Source organism: Pseudonaja textilis, chromosome 6 (genome assembly GCF_049901715.1).
Source record: "Pseudonaja textilis isolate UNSWEBS1 chromosome 6, rPseTex1.2, whole genome shotgun sequence".
NCBI classification, from domain to species: Eukaryota; Metazoa; Chordata; class Lepidosauria; order Squamata; family Elapidae; genus Pseudonaja; species Pseudonaja textilis.
Genome location: NC_141995.1, coordinates 46320774 through 46342107, shown reverse-complemented (window position 1 = coordinate 46342107; position 21334 = coordinate 46320774). Strand labels below are relative to the sequence as shown.

Genomic DNA, 21334 nt, shown 5'->3' with positions numbered 1-21334 from the left:
TATATATAAAGAGAGATGATAGATAGTGATAGAGAGATAGATGATAAATAGAGATAGATAAATAGAGATAGATAAATAGAGATAGATAAATAGAGATAGATAAATAGAGATAGGGAGAGAGTAATAGAGGGATAGTGATAGGTAGAGAGATGGATGGATAGATGGATGGATAGATAGATAGATAGATAGATAGATAGATAGATAGATAGATAGATAGACAGACAGACAGACAGATGAGAGAGAGAGAGAGAAATGAGATGAAATGAGATGAGATGATATAAAAGCATTCAGGCAATAGGAAAGATGGCAAGGATAATAGTAACACAGACTTTCTATGTGGTTTGATATCCCAGGGCATGACAATGTTTTGGGAATTAGCTGTTTAACAGAGTGATGGCAGGAGAGAAAATGTCCTTGTGTCTAGTTGTTTTGGTGTGCAGTGCCCTGTAGAGTCGTTTTGAGGATAGGAGCTCAAATTGTTTATGTCCAGAATGTGAAGTATCTGTAAATATTTGAGGGATGATATGTGAGGGGTCTGTATTTGAGGATATTTGAGGGATTGGCAGATGTTTGATATGTGAGGGGTCTGTAGATATATGAAGGTAGTACACCTAAGTTTGCTTTGCTTTGCATATACCAAAAAATAAAGTAAATAAAGCCAATAGAACATAAAGTATGAGGCCGGCTTTGTTCATTTGCATCCTTGGGGAAACTTGTGCCTTTGATTTCAACAATTCACACTTGTTTCCTAGATACGACAGCTACGAGGAATATCAGCACGAGAGGCTGAAGAGGGAAGAATATCGCAAAGAATACGAAAAACGAGAATCTGAAAGGGCAAAGCAGAGAGAAAGAGAGCGGCAGAAAGCAGTTGTAAGCTTTATACAGATCGCACTGTTATTTTCATTCAATCAGGATAGAGCTGGAAAGGACTTTAGAGGTCTTCTAGTCCAACCCCCTGCTCAAGCAGGAGACCCTATTTCAGACAAATAGTTGCCCAGTCTCTTCTTAAAAACATTCAGTGATGGAGCACCTACAACTTCTGTTCCACTGGTTGGTTGTCCTCACTATTAGGAAGTTTCTCCTTAATTCCAGGTTGCTTCTCTCCTGGATGAGTTTCCATCCTTTGCTTCTTGCCTTCTGGTGCTTTGGAGAATAATTTGACCCTGTCCTCTTTGGGGCAGTCCCTCAAATACTGGAAGATTGCTACCATGTCACCCCTAGTCTTTCCTTTCTGTAGACCAGCCATACCCATTTCCTGCAACTGTTCTTCCTATGTTTTTGTTTCCTGGCCTTTAATCATCTTAGCTGCTCTTCTCTGCACTTTTCCCCAAGTCTCAATGTCTTTTTTGTAATGGGGTGACCAAAATTGGAGGCAGTATCCCAGATGTGGCCTTACTAAGGCTTTATAAAACAGTACTAACACTTCATGGGATCTTGATGCTAGGCCTCTGTTTATACAACCCAAGATTGTGTTAGCCTTTTTGGCAAGGGAAAAAAAAAAACATATGAGGACTTATCCAGGCAGCCATCAAAGGCACAAAAATAAAACAATGGGGGACTTCATACTCAGAGCTAGTGTATCGTCTGGTCAATTTTCATGCTCAGTTAAGAGAGACTGCAAAGAAATATGATTGGGAAGCACTAAAAAAGTTTGTGCCACAATGACAACAGGCAGGATGCCTTCCGAACGGCATGACGGTTTGCCATTTAAAGAAAGAGTGAGTTCAATGCTTCCTGTGCTTTCGAGGACATACGGTGCCTTTCAGTGTTAAATTTCAATTTCTACATTTGAGCTCTTTGACTAATTCCCTTCATTGTGCTTTCCCCAGTGTTTCTTTCTTTCTTAAAAGAACAAGAAGGAGAAAGAGAAGGACGAGGAGGACGAGGAGAAAGAGGAGGACGAGGAGAAGGAGGAGGAGGAGGAGGAGGAGGAGGAGGAGGAGGAGGAGGAAGAGGAGAAGGAGGAGGAGGAGAAAGAGGAGGAGGTAGAGAAAGGAGGAGAAAGGAGGAGAAGGAGGAGGAGGAGGAGGAGGAGAAGGAGGAGGAGGAGAAAGAGGAGGAGGTGGAGAAAGGAGGAGAAAGAGGAGGAGGAGAAGGAGGAGGAGGAGGAGAAGGAGGAGGAGGAAAGCAGAGTTGGGTTTATTTTGCCCTCCCCCCTCTCTAAACAAGAGAGAAAAGCCCCAAAATAATTGCATCCATGACAAATTTTATGGAAGCATCTGGGAAGGAGCTCATTGGCATCAGGTAGTTTCATTGCATTCTCTACATTGGTGTGTGAGACTTTATGGGTTTCTCTCTCCCCCTTCCAACTTCGGTATTTTATCGGAAATGGAGTATATGAGAAAATCAGCTGATATGCTCCATCTGGTCAGTCATTTATGTTCAATAGGCTAGTGTCAACCAAATTGTTCCTTACCAAGAGGTTCCGCAGAGTTAATTCTTTGTTTTGCTGAACATTCAGGGGAGAAAATATATATTTCACTGTACAGGAGCCAATCTTTACTGTTTTCAGATTTATGAGCTGAATCCTCTCCCATTTCAAGGTATTTTTAAGAAAATAAAGACGGAAAGATTCTCTGTCTATCTGCCTCATTAGCTTGGCTGTGTCTAAGCAGCACTTCCAAAGCTGCAGAGATCTAGCGTAGAAGAATCTCAGCATGGCCATCGTTTTAGGCTCTAAAACCTGGGGCAGTTTTAACTAAGAGTTGTAAGAGTATCTGTATGCTCAGAGTGGTGCTTTGGGATAAGAGCTGAGCCACACAAGTGAGAAACAAGGAATCAGGGACAAAACCCAAGTGTTATGAAAACACAGCGAGACACCATTAACATCCCAGCTTGAGAAATGCAATACAAGATGTCAATAACAACAATAACAAGGAGGAGGGGGGAGGCGGAGGAAGAAGAAGAAGAAGAAGAAGAAGAAGAAGAAGAAGAAGAAGAAGAAGAAGAAGAAGAAGAAGAAGAAGAAGAAGAAGAAGAAGAAGAAGAAGAAGAAGAAGAAGAAGGGGGAGAGGGAGAGGGAGAGGGAGAGAAAGAAGGAGGAGAAGGAGAAAAAGAAGGAGAAATAGGAGGAGAAAGAGTGTTTGGCTTACACACCAGCTCATGATCCAAGGACACCTAGTACAAGAAAAGGAGGAGGGAGAAGAAAGAGAGGGAGAAGAGGAGGGGAGAAGAGGGAGAGGAGGAAAAGGAGGACGAGGAGGAGGAGGAAGAAGAAGAAGAAGAATTATTACTTAAGGGATATATATGCTGAGCTCCATCCTTACAGCTATTTACAATCTGCAGTAAAAGCAATTTATTTACTCGGGCCATGTCCTTGACATTCTGAGAGAGCTTTTGAGTACTATTTTAGTTCCTAGAGAAAGAGAGAGAACAAGAAGAACCACAGTAGCCACGGAATAAGCCTGATACCGATAAGCCTTTGAACTTAACACTAAAACTTTTGCTCCTTGAGTTTCTCCTTGTCCACGATCTAACTATTTTTATTTAATCGGCCTGTCTATAAACGTGTTCTCTGGATGACTGGTGGCTTAATAGCTGAGGAACGCTTGTAATTCTTCAGAGATAAAATTACAGGTTGTGGTCTTAAAGAATTGTTCCATCTTTCACTTCTCTCCTCCGTATCTTAAAGTGGATAAAATATTCAGAATGAGATTATCACTTCCAAGTAAACATATCAATGAAAATCTGAACAGGTGTCCAGGCCCAGAATAGAGCAGCTAAATAGTTAAATGACTTGGAATATTGCATCCAGTTTTGGTTGTCATGATGTAAAAAAAAGATGTTGAGACTCTAGAAAGAGTGCAGAGAAGAGCAACAAAGATGATGAGGGGACTGGAGGCTAAAACATATGATGAACGGTTGCAGGAATTCTTCTTCTTCTTCTTCTTCTTCTTCTTCTTCTTCTTCTTCTTCTTCTTCTTCTTCTTCTTCTTCTTCTTCTTCTTCTTCTTCTTCTTCTTCTTCTTCTTCTTCTTCTTCTTCTTCTTCTTCTTCTCCTCCTCCTCCTCCTCCTCCTCCTTCTCCTTCTCCTTCTCCTTCTCCTTCTCTACACAGTTTAGCCCTTCTAGGTGATAGAAGCTTCTCTTCCAAACTAGAATGGGCTGGATTTCAGGATTAACTTCTGGAAAGCTGCATGGTCCTAAAATGTTCGGTTGGAGGGGAGAAGAAGAGAAGTGGGATTATTCTGAAGGAAAGAAGTTTTCTAGAAGTAACCTAGAAGTTTTCTAGGAAGTAACCTATACTTGCGATACACACTTCTCCCCCCCACCAAATATTCATATTGGACATGGAATTGGAGTCTTGCAACCTCTTAACTAATGTTCTAAATAGAATATGCAGAACTCCAATCAAATATTTCTGATCTTGCTCGCTGAAAACACATAGGATGCCTTTGTCTGGATTAGAATTGGGAATTGGGTGTGTCCAGTTTAATGAAAAGAAGGACTAGGGGTGATAGGATAGCAGTGTTCCAATATTTGAGGGGCTGTCCCAAAGAAGAGGGAGTCAAGCTATTCTCCAAAGCACCAGAAGGCAGGACGAGAAATAATGGATAGAAACTCATCAAGGAGAGAAGCAACCTGAAATTAAGGTTGCTGAAATTCTGACAGTGAGGACAATCAACCGGTGGAACAACTTGCCTTCTAGAAGTTGTGGGTGTTCCAACACTAGACATTTTTAAAGAAGAGATTGGACAGCCATTTGTCTGGAATGATATAGGTTCTCCTGCTTGAGCAGGTGGTTGGACTAGAAGAAGTCCAAGGTCTCTTCCAATCCTGTTATTCTGTTAAATCAAGTGGATGGATAGACCTACGCCAAAGAATCTGAGGAACCGAAAATGGATCTTCTCATTGCTGAACACCTTTAGGGATTTAGGCAGTGATGTCTACCACATCAATACTAAGATGCCTTGCTTCTCAAGGGCATCGCTCCTTTATTTGAGGACATGGAAAGACTGAGAAGAATCACCTTAGTTTTATGCACTCGTGGAAATACTCTACCATTTGGAGCTAACTTATGTAGAACTTCTGTACCGTTTCTTCTTACGAACAGGAAGAACGTCGCGTCATCTATGTTGGTAGACTTGGATCTGGTACTACTCGAACAGAACTGAGAGACCGGTTTGAAGTTTTCGGTGAAATTGAGGAGTGTACACTGAATCTACAAGATGATGGGTAAAATTACTCTTCCTTTCCCCTTTGACTCCCTTCACTCAGAAGAGGGGAAAAAAAATACACTAAACTCAGAGATCTGTAGCGATTCTCAGTCCTCCAGGTCATGGTTGTCGCAAAGATGCCTTTTTTTCGGGAGGCAACTGGACTTTCTGGTTTCTTTTTTGAAGATGTTTCGCTCAGTGGTGGGATTCAAATTGTTTTACCATCGGTTTGGTGGGTGTGGCTTGGTGGGCATGGCTTGTTGGGCATGCTTTGCCTAACACCGGCATGCAGCTTTTCCCACACCAGCTGAGACCTGCAGTGCCAATCAGCTGTGAGGATAAAGAAGAGAAAAGTACAGAGGTGGGTAAGAGGGCTGATCCTGAGCTTTTCTCTTCGTTTTCCTCTCAGATGATTGTCGGAGGATTTTTTTTCCTCGTCTCAGTTGATCGTTGGCTTTTTTTACAACCGGTTTGGCCGAACTGGTAATACCATCATTGGTTTCACTTCTCATCCAAGAAGCTTCTTCAACTCTGACAGGATAATGGGGAACCCAGAGATTTGAAAAATGGCCATAAAAATGCAATAATGTTCAAACTATGGTTTTCTCTTCTCTTTCCTCTTCAACCCATGTTTATGAAGTTATCTATAGATGAGATGAGATGAGATGTTCCCTCAATAAATATGTCAGGGTTACTGTGAGGGTTTGAAATTTATTTATTATTTATTCGGTCAATGACCAGAAACATAAAGTAATAAAAAGAGAGATAAATGACAGCAATTACAATCAGGAAGTGAGTACAATTATATATTGGCAACTGTAAAATAAATCAAATATGGTATATTCTAAACCCCTCTATTACAATAATGCCATCTTCATTTATCTAACACTAACAAATCTGTTATTCCGTATTCGATAAATCTAATATAATAAAACCATACATTAAAATATTAAATTTTAATATAATAAAACCATACATTTAAATATTAAATCCAATTCCCTTTTCAAAAAGCACCTTTGGGACTGTATGATCTATTGTTTCATTTTCCTCTTTGAAAAATTTGCACTTTGATGATTTTTCAATTCTGGCCGTGTTAATTTGAATAGCTTGCTCTTGGGCAGCCAAAATCAAGCCTTCAGTTTCTTTTTTAAATATTCTAGTTGTAAGGCATTGTCAGCTATTCATCTTTTATCCACTTTGCTCTCAATCTTGGATAAATCGTTACCACATAATGTTTTGCCTTGCCAGCATTCTGTTCATGTTTTTATTACATCATTTCAATGTTCAGTTTTGTTCGACTTGAAGTAAACCTCTCCCTTTATTTCTGTGGGGGAGGTATACCCTTAATCAATATCTCTACAAGGTTGTAACGCATTAATGTTCTTATTCTTTTCAGAGATAGCTATGGATTCATCACTTACCGCTATACTTGTGATGCATTCGCTGCACTAGAAAATGGAAATACTCTACGCAGAGCCAATGAACCTGCCTTCCAGCTGTATTTTTGTGGACAGAGGCAATCCTGCAAGGCTAACTATGCAGATTTTGGTATGATGTTTACTATTAGCTGAATGTAGTAAGACTTAGTTTCAGTCTGCCAGAGGGCATTCTGTGTCAGTATTCCAATGTTCGCCCTAATTAAATCATGAGCCTTGAGCCAAACTTCAAAAAACTTCAAAGAATTCATTAGGAGTGACATACTGGCATGATCTGTATGAAGCCGATTCTGGCGAATGTAATTATAGTCACCTGTGACCCTGTTTCCCCCCTCACCCCTGGGTGTGCCATAAATCAGTTTATCCAATTAAGCACGTACACTGGCTAGGTGTCCTCCATCACGTTCTCCAATTAAAGTTTTTTGCCGGCAAAAGCTTCAGTCGCTTAGCTACAATCTTTTTAAAGATAAAGTTGGAATGTGCTTCTAAGTTCATTTGCCGTATGCTTCTCCAGTTGACATTCTGATTTTTGAGATTGCTCTGCTCCTAACCCCCTAAGATAACATATTTTAAAAATACACATGGTTCAGGAATTATTAGCCTCTTTTAATGATTTAATTTGCTTCTGGAGAAATGGTCAAAATTAAGATCTTGGTCTGCAGAATGCCATACTTCTGTATGTTCTCTTCTGCCTGTTTTGCACGCTCCGGGCAGTGGTGGGATTCAGCCGGTTCGCACCGGTTTGGTGAACTGGTTGTTGAAAGAAATCATTAGGGCAGAGAACCAGTTGTAAATTATTTGAATCCCGCCACTGGCTCCGGGAGTGAATACACGAGTTTTCCCTAAGCCTCTGACATTTTCTCACAGTTGCAATGATAACAGCAATATGCATTTGTTTAAAGTGAATATGCGATCGCTCACTGGCTAAAATAGATAGCTGTAAAGTTGCAGAAAGCAAGGAGATAGAAGCCGAGTGAAAATCTCAACATTAACAAATCATTTGCTGCAACGTTGGCTGATAAAAACCAGCAAAGACGGATTGAAGTCCTGACTTGATTTGACTTATCTTCTTCGTTGATGAAAGCAGGGGTGTTGCTAGTATCTCAAAACATCTAGGATATAAAATAAGTGGCCTGACAGCGGCTTGAGTATTATTCATTACTGAGAGTAGGCTCTTCTTAGCTCTCCAAGCCTCTTCACTGTGTTTTCTTCACTGTTTTACTAGGAAAATGTCTACGGATGTCAGGGGAAATTGTCAGAATCCTGACTTTCAAGTGGTAGGGAATAAATAAATTAAACAGGGAAGAGGAGGGAGGCCCAGCTTATGGAGAATAAAGCATCAGGACCGGGGTGAGATTCTACAGGTTCGCACTTATTCGCTAGAACCGATTGTTAACATTCGAATCAGTTTGGATAACCGGTTATTAGAAGAAATTACTGGCCTAATCCTGTAAGGAAGACAGGAAGGAAACATTCGGGTGTTGCTTACATAAACTGCCTCTCCATTAACTCTTATTAGATTCTTTGCAGGACTAGACTTCCTGTCTCAGGAACTTCTCTGGAGTTTTTTTTTTCCTCATTTGCTGGAACTTTGCTTGTGTGGAGAGACCATTCAAAGTTACAATGGCACCGAAAAAAAGTGACTTATGACCGTTTTTCACACTTATGGCTTTTGCAGCATCCCCACAGTCATGAGAGGCCAGGCGAGGAGATGCGTGCCTCAATGTGAGTGATATTGAGTTGGCCACGCCCAGCCAGTCACATGACCAAGAACCCATGCCTACCAACTAAGCCACACCCACAGAACTGGTTGTTAAAAAATTTGAATCCCATCCCTGATCAGGACATATTGTAGATCAAGGGCTCCCAAGCTCTCTTTTGGGCTGCAACGGCCTCCTGCAACCAGAGGTGGTATTCAGCTGGTTTGGAACGGTTCTGGCATACTGGTAGCAAAAATTTTGAGTAGTTTGGAGAACTGGGAAATACCACCTCTGGCTGGTCCTGCCCACCTGCCCCAGGTCTTACTGCTCCTATATTCCCTTGCTTTTTAGCTCAGCTGATTTGTGTAGCAGAGCACATTGCCGCACCTCAGCTGAGCTAAAAAAGCTGAGCACCGCTCACCAGCATTGATACAGAAGGCAAACTCTGAGGCCTGTGCATGCATGCGCAAAGCAAAGCACGCTCTCCCAACTGGTAGGAAACAATTTGGAAACCCATCCTATCTAAGCACCCAGCAGTCCGGATCTGGCTCGCAGGCCTTGAGTTTGACATGCCTGTTCTAGATCAACCCCAAATAGCTAATCACTAAAAGCAATGAACTTTGTGGACTAATTAAATTATATTTTGTTCTGGATAACATTTTTAGAGAAACAATGTGTTTACTAGGACTGTCTGGGATGACATTGGAACGTTACCCTTCTCTATTGGGAATTCATCAAAGAGCTTATATAAAAATATAATAACCCATAAGAATGACTTGCAAAAAGAGAATTTTTCAATACAATACAGAGTACAATACAATATAGCCGCAATAAGAGTATCAAAGAACTTTCAGAAGAATTGCTGCCAGTGAAGCCTGTAAAATTAAAATTAGGTTCTACACTAATTTTGCCTACTGATACAACAATGTCTTTCTACTATCATTCTCAATACATGTCATTCATGTGGATCATGTAACTATAGAGGTAGTCTTCGACTTACAACAGTCCATTTAGTGACTCTGTCAACTCATCAAATATTTTTATAGTCTTTTAGAGTAGTCAACAGAAAGTGGGGGGAGCAGTGTGGCAGCTTGCAAACCAAAAGTGCATTCCATAAATGTTTTCAAGGATAGTAACTAGGTGACTGAAGTTTCTTCCATGCAAAATTCTAATTGGAGAGCATGATTGATGACTCTGGGCTATGGATGTGTCCCATGGAGGATATGAATTACGATACACCTGGGTGGGGGGAGAAACCAGGGTCAAGGGTGACAAGGAATGATGTGTCTCAGAGTCGGCTATACCCAAGCAGTGCCGGACATGTTAATTCCCAATAAATCCTTTGGAAGTTTTGGAAGTTTGGCTTGAGACTTATGATTTAAATGAGGTTAAGTGCTGGAATCCTGACAGACTCTTTGAATTTACAACGGCACTGAAAAAGGTGATTTGGGGTAATTTTTCACACTTATGACCGTTGCAGCATCCCCATGGTCACGTGATCAAAATTCAGGCCCTGGGAAACTGACTCGTACTTATGATGGTTGCAATTTTATAACAGTCTGTGAGAAAAAAAAATGTACTGGAAACGCATTGTGTTATGCAGGGAGTCCTTGGCTTCTGACCACAATGTGCCCAAAATTTCCATTATGAAGTGAGACATTGGTTTTGCCCCATTTTACGACTTTTCTTGCCACCTTTGTGAAGTCAATCTTTGCAGTTGATAAATTAGTAACCTGTTTGATAAGTGAACCTGGTTTTCCCATCAGGTCGGTCGCAGAAGGGGATGATGTGACACACACACACACACACACACACAACCCAGAAACATTGCAATCATCCTAAAAATGAACCTGATGCCAAGCATCTGAATTTGGGTCATGTGACCATGGGGATATTGCAACAGTTGTAAGTGTGATAAATGGTCATAAGTCACTTTTTCCCCCAGTGGCGTCGTAACTTTGAACGGTCCCCTAAATGAACTGTTGTACGTCAAAGACTACCTGTATCAGCATTTTTCAAACTTGAAATTACCAGACTTCCAATTCCCAGAATTCCTTGATATGTTGTCTAGGGCAGGGGTCCCCAACCACCAGGCCGTGGACCGGTACCGGTCCGTGGATCATTTGGTACCAGGCCGCAAAGAAAATAAAAATAAAATAAAAATGGCAGCTTTCTTCGCCTTCGGTGAATGCTGCTGGGATCAGGATCAAGGACACAAATGAAAGAAGGGGAGGAGGAAGCAACCAAAGCCTGTCCTGTTCTCCGGCTCAGCGGCTTCGGTTTCCTCCGCCTCTGTTCCTCTCAGTCGCTCTGCTCCTCCACCAGCCGAGGAAGAAACTGCTTCAAAGAAGCCAGCAGGGTGGCTTTCCTTTCGGCGCAGCTCTCAGCGCCGTTCACCCCACCCGCCGCCCGCCGTTCAATCCAGTGCTCCATTCTGCCTGCCTGCCTTCATTTCTGGTTGTTTCGGAGTAGCTTTGGCTGAGAATAATAACTATTCGCCTCTTTTACTCAGCTGAAGCTGCTCCGAAACAACCAGAGGCAGGCAGGCAGGCACTGGATTGAACGGGCGGGCGGCGGGTGGGGGTGAACGGGCGCTTTGGAGGAACTGCACCGACAGGAAAAGCCACCGTGCCGGCTTCTTTGAAGCAGTTTCTTCCTGGGCTGGTGGAGGAGCGAGAGAGCGACTGAGAGAGGAACGAGGCAGACACCTGAGGGATGAGGCTGAGGGAGTCAGGGCTGAGAGGCGGGGCTTCTCAGCCATCCTGCAGGGGCTTGTCCTGAGCCTCCCTGAACTTGGTGGTTTGCTGGCAGACGTTTTATTACCCGACTAGGTAACAACATCAGATGTTATCTAGTCAGGTAATGAACCATCTGCAAGCAAACCACCAAACTCGGACTCCTCCTCCCCCTCCTTGAAAAGTGTCTCCCCCCCGCGGTCCTTGAAAAAGTGTTTCTGCCTGAAACTGGTCCCTGGTACCAAAAAGGTTGGGGACCACTGGTCTAGGGAAATCTGGTGTCAGCCTTGGAAGCCATATTTGACTTGGAAGCTTTGAGGCTGTCACATTTAGAGGTTGGGAATTTGGGAGAGAAGATTTCATTGAGAGGTGGAAGATTAGACTCAACAACATTCTTTCTCAGAGCGTCAAGGACATGTTGCCCTGCACTTGGAGGGGAGTGACTGGAGGGATGTCTCCAGTGTCAGGATTCTGGCAATTGCCTTAATTAATAATCCTTAAGCCAAACTTCAAAAAACTTTGAAAGATTTATTAGGAGCAACATGCTGGCATGACCTGTATGAAGCTGACTCTGAGATACATAATCTACAATCACCTATGACCCTTTCTTCCCCCCAGCCCCCTGTGTGTATCATAATTCAGCTTCTCCAACGAAACACATTTATGGGCTGGGTGTCATCAATCACATTCTCCAATAAAGGGATGAAGATTTGATTGGGCCAAACTTCAAAAGGATTTATTGGGAGCTAAAAGGTCCAGCACTGCCTGGGTGTAGCCAACTCTGAGACACATAATTCCTTGTCACCCTTGACCCTGGTTTTCCCCCATCCCTCTGGGTGTATTGTAATTCATATTCTCCAATGGGACACATCCATAGCCAAGGGTCATCAATCATGCTCTCCAGTTCGAATTTTGCACGGCAGAAATTTCAGTCACCTAGTTACTATCTTTGAAAACATTTATGGAATGCACTTTTGGTTTGCAAGCTGCCACACTGCTCCCCCCTCCCTTTCTGTTGGGAACTCTAAAAAGACCATAGAAATATTTTATGAGTTGACAGCATATCTGACATATCTACAGTTTATTTTTGGAAGACCTCTGAAGATATCCAACTTGACTGCACATGGATCAACAACACTGATCCATGTGCATCTACCACTTATTTTAACCCAGGTGCTCTTAACTCTTATTTTCTTGTCTTTTTCATTGACTTTGTTTTCTGAGAAAGGAAGAGGAACAATTCAGTTCCTCCATTCATGTTAACGAAGGGCATCTTAGGAAGAGCCTGTTCTTTAACACTTCTGTTCTAGGCTGTTCTAAAAAGACCATGGAAATATTTTATGAGTTGACAATGAACTGATGGACGCAGGGGATGGATCTTTGATTTCTCTTTTGGGAAGGCAAAACCTGGAACTCTCAGATTTGGGTTTTCCCAGATGTGCCAATAGGACAACTCTAATAAAATAGAACTTTGAGGAAATGTTTGTCTCGGAGTTGATTGCTTTTGGAGCTGGTTAGTTGGAACGCTGACACCTGGGAGTTGAAAGTCCACCTGTTTTGGAAAAAAAAAACCTGAGCTGGTAGGGTCAGGTTGTCAGGAAGAAGGCCCCTAAGCCTGCCTCAAAAGTTTATTTTACTTCCAGATTCAGACGATTTCGATCCTGCTTCTACTAAGAGCAAGTACGACTCCATGGATTTCGATAGTTTACTCAAAGAGGTGCAACGGAGCTTCCGAAGGTAACATTGGCCGTGGCGAAGGAGAGCGGGAATTTGGCGGAATACCTCACCAAGCATCGTGCCGTTCGGTCATAGCCCGTAAAGAAGCCATCCTTCACCTGCATCTCCCCCCTCTGCATTTCTCCCTTACAAAAAAACGTGGTTTGCGCGGACACAAGTCGAGGCAGACGAAGAGAAGGCAGCTGGGACTGATCACGACACGAGTGTAATCTCTTTTTAAAGTTACGGTGCTGCTTTTCCAGGGTGAAGGAGGTGGTTGGGTTTTTGAGAAGGGGCAGCAGTTCCATAGAGATCGAGTCCAAACAAAACTTAGAAAATATGTACATAATGGCGCATTTGTTTCTTTGTTTTCCCTGAATGGAGCAATTAGAAAACTTTTAGCTGCTGGCATCTGAGATACACAACTGTGTTTGGGTGCTTTATTTTATTTCATTTCTTTCTTTTTTAAAAAACAAATTCCCGTAAAGCAAGCTTCTCACATTGGGTTGTTTTAAGAGGATGACAATCTCAAAAGAGAACGGCGGATACTGCAAAACAACCCATGCTCTGTTCTTGGGTTGCTTGTCAGGGGAGAAAAACGAAAACAGTGGAAGGTCGAAAAACGTCCTAGAGGGTTTTAAAAGTTTGCTGTTTTAATTGTGACTTCCTTTTTTAAAAAATTTTTATTTAGTGTGTTTGTGTGTGTGTGTCCCCAAAACAGAGTGATCTAACATAGGGAAACTTCAAGATCCTCCTTATTAAAACATCAGCATGTGGGATGGTTTCTTTTCTTTCTTCCTTGATGAACCCAGATGGCGTTACTCTACAGAACCATTGAGGGTAACCTTTACGGAGGAAAGGAGAAAAGAATGTACCTGACTACATTTGAGAAATGGAGCATTTTTATTTCGTGTACATAGTGTATGAGAGAGAGAAAAAAGGACGCTCTCTCTCTCTCTCTCTCTTTTTGTTAGAGCTATGCACTGTAAATGCAGCGTTCTTTTAAACAAACAAAAAAAACCAAGTGATTTTTTTTCTTAATCGAGACTATTCAAATGTAATTAATTATACAAGGCGAAACAATATTGTACACTATCGTATTTAGAAAGCTGAACTTTAACGCTTATCTATATTTGATTGTTTTCAAAAAAGGAAAAAGTAAAGTGTGCAAATGAATGTGTGAGTGTGTGCACTGGATGGGAAAATGCTGATCCTTGACCATCTCCCTTTCTTTAATGATCAGAATTCAGCCAAAGTTAAGAATATTCAAAACCTCCCTTGTAACACAATTAGCAGAGGTGCCTCTTAATCTTTTTATCACTTTTGTCTCAGCCAGTGGTGTCTCTTGCAATATGATTGCTATTTGTGCTGGTAGTGTTAAGGCAGGTTGAAAGGGATGTACCAGGTCATAGATATAGATTAGAGATTCACAAAGCCTTCCTCCGCCCCCCCCACCCGTCCTCCTCCTCTTCCTCCTCCTTCTCCTTCTTCTTCTCCACACAGTTTAGCCCTTGCAAGTGATAGAAGCTGTCTTCCAAACTAGAATAGGCTGGATTTCAAGATTTAACATCTGGAAAGCTGCATGGTCCTAAAATGTTTGGTTGGAGGGGAGAAGAAGAGAAGTGGGATTATTCTGAAGGAAAGAAGTTTTCTAGAAGTAACCTATACTTGCGATACACACTTCTTTCCCCCCACCCACCCCAAATATTCATATTGGACATGGAATTGGAGTCTTGCAACCTCTTAACTAATGTTCTAAATAGAATATGAAGAACTCCAATCAAATATTTCTAGTCTTGCTTGCTGAAAACACATAGGATGCCTTTGTCTGGATTAGAATTGGGAATTGGGTGTGTCCAGTCTAATGAAAAGAAGGACTAGGGGTGATAGGATAGCGGTGTTCCAATATTTGAGGGGCTGTCCCAAAGAAGAGGGAGTCAAGCTATTCTCCAAAGCACCAGAAGGCAGGATGAGAAATAATGGATAGAAACTCATCAAGGAGAGAAGCAACCTGGAATTAAGGAGGAACTTTCTGACAGTGAGGACAATCAACCGGTGGAACAACTTGCCTTCTAGAAGTTGTGCGTGTTCCAACGTTAGACATTTTTAAAGAAGAGATTGGACAGCCATTTGTCTGGAATGATATAGGTTCTGCTGCTTGAGCAGGTGGTTGGACTAGAAGAAGTCCAAGGTCTCTTCCAATTCTGATATTCAGAATAAAAATGTGCTTTAAATCACAAATACAGTCTGCTAAAAAAAGAAGAGAGCATTCTACAACTTCCCGGACTACAAATGTCCTGTCTTGAATTAGTGAAATTACTGGGTGTCAAAGTTCAAAGTGTTTCCTGAAGAAATGCTTCTAGTTATTTACAAATGTCATTAAGGGAGTTAGGAAAGTGATTAAAACTAACATGACCGGAGGATTTTCTAGAGATGACATCTATGCATTCAGAGACAAATGGCCAACCAATCTGGATATATTATCAAGGAACCTAACTTGATATACCCCAAGTTAGTAGTTTTGTTATCCACTATTAGCAAGAGGCTCTTGAGAAATAAGATAAGAACTAACAAGCAACAGAATGACTAGCAGAGTTGTCAGAGTAACTAACAAGGCAAGACAAGAAACAATGGATGGAAACTAATCAAGGAGAGAAGCAACCTGGAATTGAGGAGAAACTACTGAACAGTGAGAACAATTGATCAGTGGAAGGACTTGCCTTCAGAAGTTGAGTGTTTCATCCCTGGAGGTTTTGAAGAAGAGACTAAATAGCCACTTGTCTCAAATGATACAGGGTCTCCTGCTTGAGCAGGGGGCTGGACTAGAAGACCCCCAAGGTCCCTTCCAGCTCTATTCTGATTGATTGAGAAGCTTTGTTGTGGTCAGTTTAACTTCTAGGCCTATTTGGTATTCAGCCCAATAGATATCAGTCAGATGGTTTAGCAGAGTTTGCAATCTAGCTTGGCTGAGCTTAACACTGCTGTCCTGTTTACATTCTCATTTAATGTGTTTTTTGGTGCAAATTTGTCTGGGGTTTGGATTTATCTTAACTTTGCCTGTATCCTGAATTTTTTAAAATCTTAACCACCTAGGTATAACTAATATCTCTATTTTTCCTTCCTTCCTTCCTTCCTTCCTTCCTTCCTTCCTTCCTTCCTTCCTTCCTTCCTTCCTCCCTCCCTCCCTCCCTCCCCCCCTCCCTCCCTTCCTTTTTTGCATATCTTTAGTGCTTTTATATACATAAAATTTATTAAAGTGTGTGGGGGGTGGCAGATATTTCTCATTTTTTTTCTAGGAGATCTCATTATTTTATTTACTGCTTCTTAAAGTGTAATCAAGATAAGTTTTTATTTTATCTATCGATAGTTTCAAAACTAGAAGTCAGAAATCTTTATAAAAAAATTCTGCTTTCTTTTCACTGCTGTGGCTTTAATTTGATAAAAAAAAACAAATTGTTGTGGTACAGAGCACAGTTCTGCTTTTAAAATAATTCTGTGTTTCTGAACACTCTTTCTTGAAGCCAGTAAGCTTTTCATTGGCAGTGTTCTATGACTTTAAATGTATACATCCTGTATAAACACTAACTTTCATTCCTTTGTTTACTGAAAAGAGGCATATTTATCAGTTGTGATTAACTATTTATTATAAATTATGAGGTGACTAAAATAATAAAAAAAAGGCCAGTGGAAATTTTATACCTAAGATGCACACCCTATTGTAAGGTTGTTAAATGTATATTAAGTTTTTTTTTAATGTCCTTTTTCCCCCCTTACGAAACAGTGGCTCTTTCTTCCTTCTTTACTATGATTTAGCTATGCACTGTTATGGCCTTAGGAGCCCCCATAAATCTGTGGGAGCTTTCAGAATTGTAGAGTCCATTTGTAAGTTTCTGGGCTGACCTAGTACAAGCTGCTAAAAAAAAAAAAAAAGAACGAATTTGTGCATCATCTCATTTCACATCGTGTCTGTCCCAAGTCATCATCGTCCATCACTTCTCTGGATTCCAACTCCACCTGCACCATTACAAGAGGAGTCCATTCCTGTTACGTCTTCCCATTCATGGGGTTGAGACAGGTGGAGGCCAGCTCTCCGAGGAAGGCAGAGCCAATGAGGGTTTGGGGAAGGAGATTCAAAGGATGGAGGAAAGGGTGGTATTCTACCAGTTTGGACCAGTTCAGATGAACTGGTAGTAAAACTCACTACCGGTTCAGCCAAACCAATTGCCCAAGATCCTCCCAAGCCAAAGAAATCCTACATTTTGGCTCCACATGTTAACTGCCAATGGAGATTCTCCATCACACAGGACAGGATTGTTCCAAAGGTGCTTCCCCCCCACCCCCCAAAAGGCAACTGGGCTTTGTTTTTTCCTTGAAGACGTTTCACTTCTCATCCAAGAAGCTTCTTCAGCTCTGACTGACACATAAATCTTTCTGTTCTCCATCAATTCAGCCAGAACTGAAGAAGCTTTTAGGATGAGAAGTGAAACATCTTCAAGGAAAAACAAAGAATGACCAGTTGCCTCTTGAAAAACAAAAGCACCTCCATTATTGATGCCTCTTAAGAGATCACAAAATTGGTAAAATGTTCCCGTTTTTCTTACAGTCCTAATTTTTAGGGCGTTCACTGCATTTCCAGAAAATGCCAGAGTTTCCTCTAAATTCGTCAGGCTCTAAGAAACCCATCCTAAGCTACCTAATGCCCCCCAGATACTTTAGACCAGGGGTCTCCAACCTTGGCAACTTTAAGACTAGTGGACTTCAACTCTGTCCCTCGTGGTTGGTCAAAATAAAACAACAAATGTCTTTTATCGGCATTTCTCTACCTGCTTATGTAGCAGAATTAATTGTTCAAGTATAATTAAGCTTTTCTTCACATGCACGCTGAAAGATAAGGCCCTGTTCAAACACAGCCGATAGATCTACGTGCCAAGGTATTCATCCCCCAGGTATACAAAAATTATACATTTTTACCTGGTGGCGCAGTGGTTAGACTGCAGCATTGCAGGCTAACTCTGCCTACTGTCCAGAGTTCGATCCTGACTGGCTCAAGGTTGACTTTGCCTTCCATCCTTCCGAAGTCAGTAAAAAGAGGACCCAGACTGTTGGAGGCAATACTCTTAGAGAAGTCTATAAAGCACTGCGAAATGGTATATAAGTCCAAGTACTATTGCAATTGTTAATACATTTTTGTGAGCCGTGAAAGAGGGAATACTTTATGAGTTGTGTGATCAATATGGCATCTTTGCACACCCATATAACAGGAAGAGATATATTCCCTGTAGTGGAGGACAGAGGAGAATTGGATCACGTGAATAAAGTTTCCTGCTTAGGTCTCTCACGTTAAACTTTCTCATATCAGTAGAAGAAATCACACCATGATTTGTAGGGGTTCCAAAGTTAGGTGTTCAAGGAGATAGGACCCATGCTAAGCTATCTAATAGCCTCCAGATACTTTAGACCAGGGGTCTCCAACCTTTGCAACTTTAAGACTTGTGGACTTCAACTCCCAGAGTTGAAGTCCACAAGTCTTAAAGTTGCCAAGATCAGAGACCCCTGCTTTAGACTATAACCCCCCACAGTTTCTTGCCACTCATCGTGTTGATTGGACCTGATAATCCTTGGAGGAGGCCGTCAAGATTTGGAGATCATGAAATGGCCCACGCTCCGTATACAAGCAGAGCCTTTTCCTTCTTGAAGTCTAGGAAGATTTGCCGTTCTCCAGGTTCATGGTTGTCCCAGAGGTTCTTTTTTAAGAGTCAACTGAGACTTTCTGGTTTTTCTTGGAAGACGTTTTGCTTCTCAGCTTGGATTTTTCATCTTGAAGCTTCTCGGACTTTAGCTGTGAAGGTTGACGTAAAAGAAGGTACAATAATTCCCCCCAAAAAGAAACCACAAATTTCTTTATATGCACAGAGAGGAGAGAAAAAGGATCTGGAAACCTTTCAGGGTTAGAAAAATTGAGTTCCCGTGCTTCTTGGACGAGAAGTGAAATGTCTTCAAAGGAAAAAACAAGAGTCCTGTTGCCTCTTAAAAAAGGCACTATGAGGACACAGATAAACCTCCAGGTGGCCTCAAGGACCCTCTAAAAATGATGCAAATGACCAGCTGTCTGCAAGAAGTATAAATCCTATTCCCCACCATTCAGTCAGAGCTGAAGAAGCTTCTTGGATGAGAAGTGAAACATCTTCAAAGGAAAAAAAATGAGAGTCCAGTTGCCTCTTGAAAAAAAAAAAAAAAGCACACTTGGGGTTTTTCTTCCTTGCTTGTTCCCATTGTGAGAGACAAGGCAAGCGTTTTTAAGGAAAGATCTTTCATATTTGATCTGTCCTGCTTAGTGTTTCTCTGGAGCAAGGCTTTAGAAGAACCTGAATCAAAATAAGTCCACTGCCATAGCTTTCGTGTCTAAGCCAGTTCTGCCTTTCACGAGAAAGGAAGAGAAGAAAAACCGTCTTGCTTTTGTGAAATCTAACCTGAAAATATGACCTACCCCAAAAGTAAGTCCTAGCTTGATTTTCACATGTGCACCCAATACAAACCCTACCCCCCCCAAAAAATAAGCCCTAATTAATATCCTGCCCACTCCAGAGTGCACCGGTAAAAATTAAGCAAGGATGGGGATGGAGGAGTGGAGTTGCCCTAATACTTACCTTCAGACAGTTGTAGCCAGGCCTCGCACACCCTGACACCTGCCTGGATGGCCCATTTCTTCTGCAGCTGGCAAGGCTGGCAAGTCTTTCCTGAAGGCCTCTGGAGCAGATAACAAAGCTCTGGATCGATCCAGAGGTCTCTTATCGGCTGCAGAGGCCTTCAGGAAAGCCTTGCCAGCCACAGAAGAAGAAGTTCCTGAAGGCCTCTGACAGCGAAAAGGAGGCCAAGGAGTGATGCACGTAAGTGAGGCTAGTCAGTGGATGACATCCCCTGAAAATAAGACCTGGTGCCTTTTTTGGTGGGAAAAAATTATAAGGCAGGGTCTTATTTTTGGGGAAACACAATATAATGTGGTCTACTTTTCCCAAAGCAATCAACCTCTGAACACAAGCCACGTGATTTGGAGCAAAAAAAAAAAAGTCAGAATGGGTTTTTCCTCCAGATGCTGTCAGTCCCAAAAGGAAGCCGTGGTGCATTTGTATCCCAGGGTGGGTAGGCTGAAATCACAGGAAATCCCATTTAATTTGTGGAGGATATAATGGGCACGGTTCCTGTGGGTTTTTTTTTTCCTTCTGTCTTTTATTCAGAGAGACTCTACTGTGATCAGGTAGTATCCGGTAGAACCAAGCACCTTTGAAAGGGTGAAAGTTGAGTAGCAAAACCTTTTATGACAGCACAAGCATAAGATCTTACAGTTACAGATAGCCCTTGGATTTACAACAGTCTGTTTAGTGACCGTTCAAAGTTGTGACAGCATTGAAAAATGCAGCTGTCTTTCACACCCCCATGGGCATGTGGTCGAAATTGGCAATTGACTTATATTTATGACGGTCGCAGTGTCATAGGGTCATGTGATCCCCCTTTTGTGACCTTCTGACAAAGCCAAGAAGGGAAGTTCAATTCACTTAACAACCAGGTGGCTAACTTATCAATGGCCATCATTCTCTTCACAGCTGCGGCAAGGAAGGTCATTCAAACAGGATAAAAAAAACTACCCTGACCAATGTCTCCCTTGACAATAAAAAATTTGGGCTCAGTTGTGGTCATAAGTCGAGAACCACCTCGAAAAGGGCATGGAAACCCAGAATTCAGAAGGTGTTTGCTAGCAGTGGAACACTGTTTCATTAAAAGGTATAAGTGCAGAGGTGGGATTCTACCGGTTTGGGCCCTGAGGATCAGCTGGGAGCGAACCATTCAGTTTGCTCCAATGATCAGCTGTTGGGCCCACTCACCCGACCAGGTTCTAGGCTGTGCTTTATATCCTGTTTTTCAAGCTCAGCTGATTCGTGCAGCACAGTGGATTGCCACGTGTCAGCTGTGTAACACACAGGGATTGATGGAGATGGTCAGTAGCAAACACTCACCAAACCAGTTGTTACACCGGTTAAATCGCACCCCTGCATAAGTGGTTGCGAACTGCAGCTCATTCCCTCTGACACATCGGCTGACAAAAGCTTGTGCCTTTTAATAAAATTAAACCCTGGTTGCTAGTCTTCCTTTGACCTATTGTCACCCTTGTTCTCCTCCTACAAGTAATTCGAATGAGTAATTCATTTTAAGCAGGGCTGAACTGGAGTGCACTTAATTGCTGGTTGTTTGGCGTTTATCACTTGGTCAAATCCTCACCTGTCTCAATTCTCCTCTTTCCTCTTTCTTTGAAGTATCAGAGAACCGATTTCTCCGGTGGTCCATGCAGGCAAGCCTAATAACTCCCTTCATTCTTCCATCACCAGCATTTTATGTTCTTGTAAACCCCACTGTGTCTTGTTCTGTGTCCTGTGCTTGCTCCCTCTGCCTCATTTTGTCTTTGTATTTCGAAGTAGGTAGATAGCAATAATAATAATAATATGAATAACAATAATAATAATAAATGAGAACTTTTTCACAAGTTCTGTTTGCATACTGTAGCACCTGTTCGATCTCTGCAGCTCTTGCCGTCAA

The 21334-nt window shown here is 41.9% G+C and overlaps 1 protein-coding gene across 2 annotated transcripts in view; it reads left to right on the top strand.

Annotated features, from left to right (window-relative positions):
* The window catches only part of PPARGC1A (PPARG coactivator 1 alpha), a 122633-nt gene extending 104012 nt beyond the window's left edge, over nucleotides 1-18621 (top strand). For both annotated transcript variants that reach the window (XM_087936507.1, XM_087936506.1), the window contains 4 exons: nucleotides 753-873; nucleotides 5056-5177; nucleotides 6555-6706; nucleotides 12673-18621. In XM_087936507.1, coding sequence (XP_087792633.1) covers nucleotides 753-873; nucleotides 5056-5177; nucleotides 6555-6706; nucleotides 12673-12770 — 493 coding nt within the window. In that variant the 3' untranslated portion in view covers nucleotides 12771-18621. The remainder of the gene's footprint in view (nucleotides 1-752; nucleotides 874-5055; nucleotides 5178-6554; nucleotides 6707-12672) is intronic.
* The last annotated feature ends 2713 nt before the right edge of the window (nucleotides 18622-21334 follow it).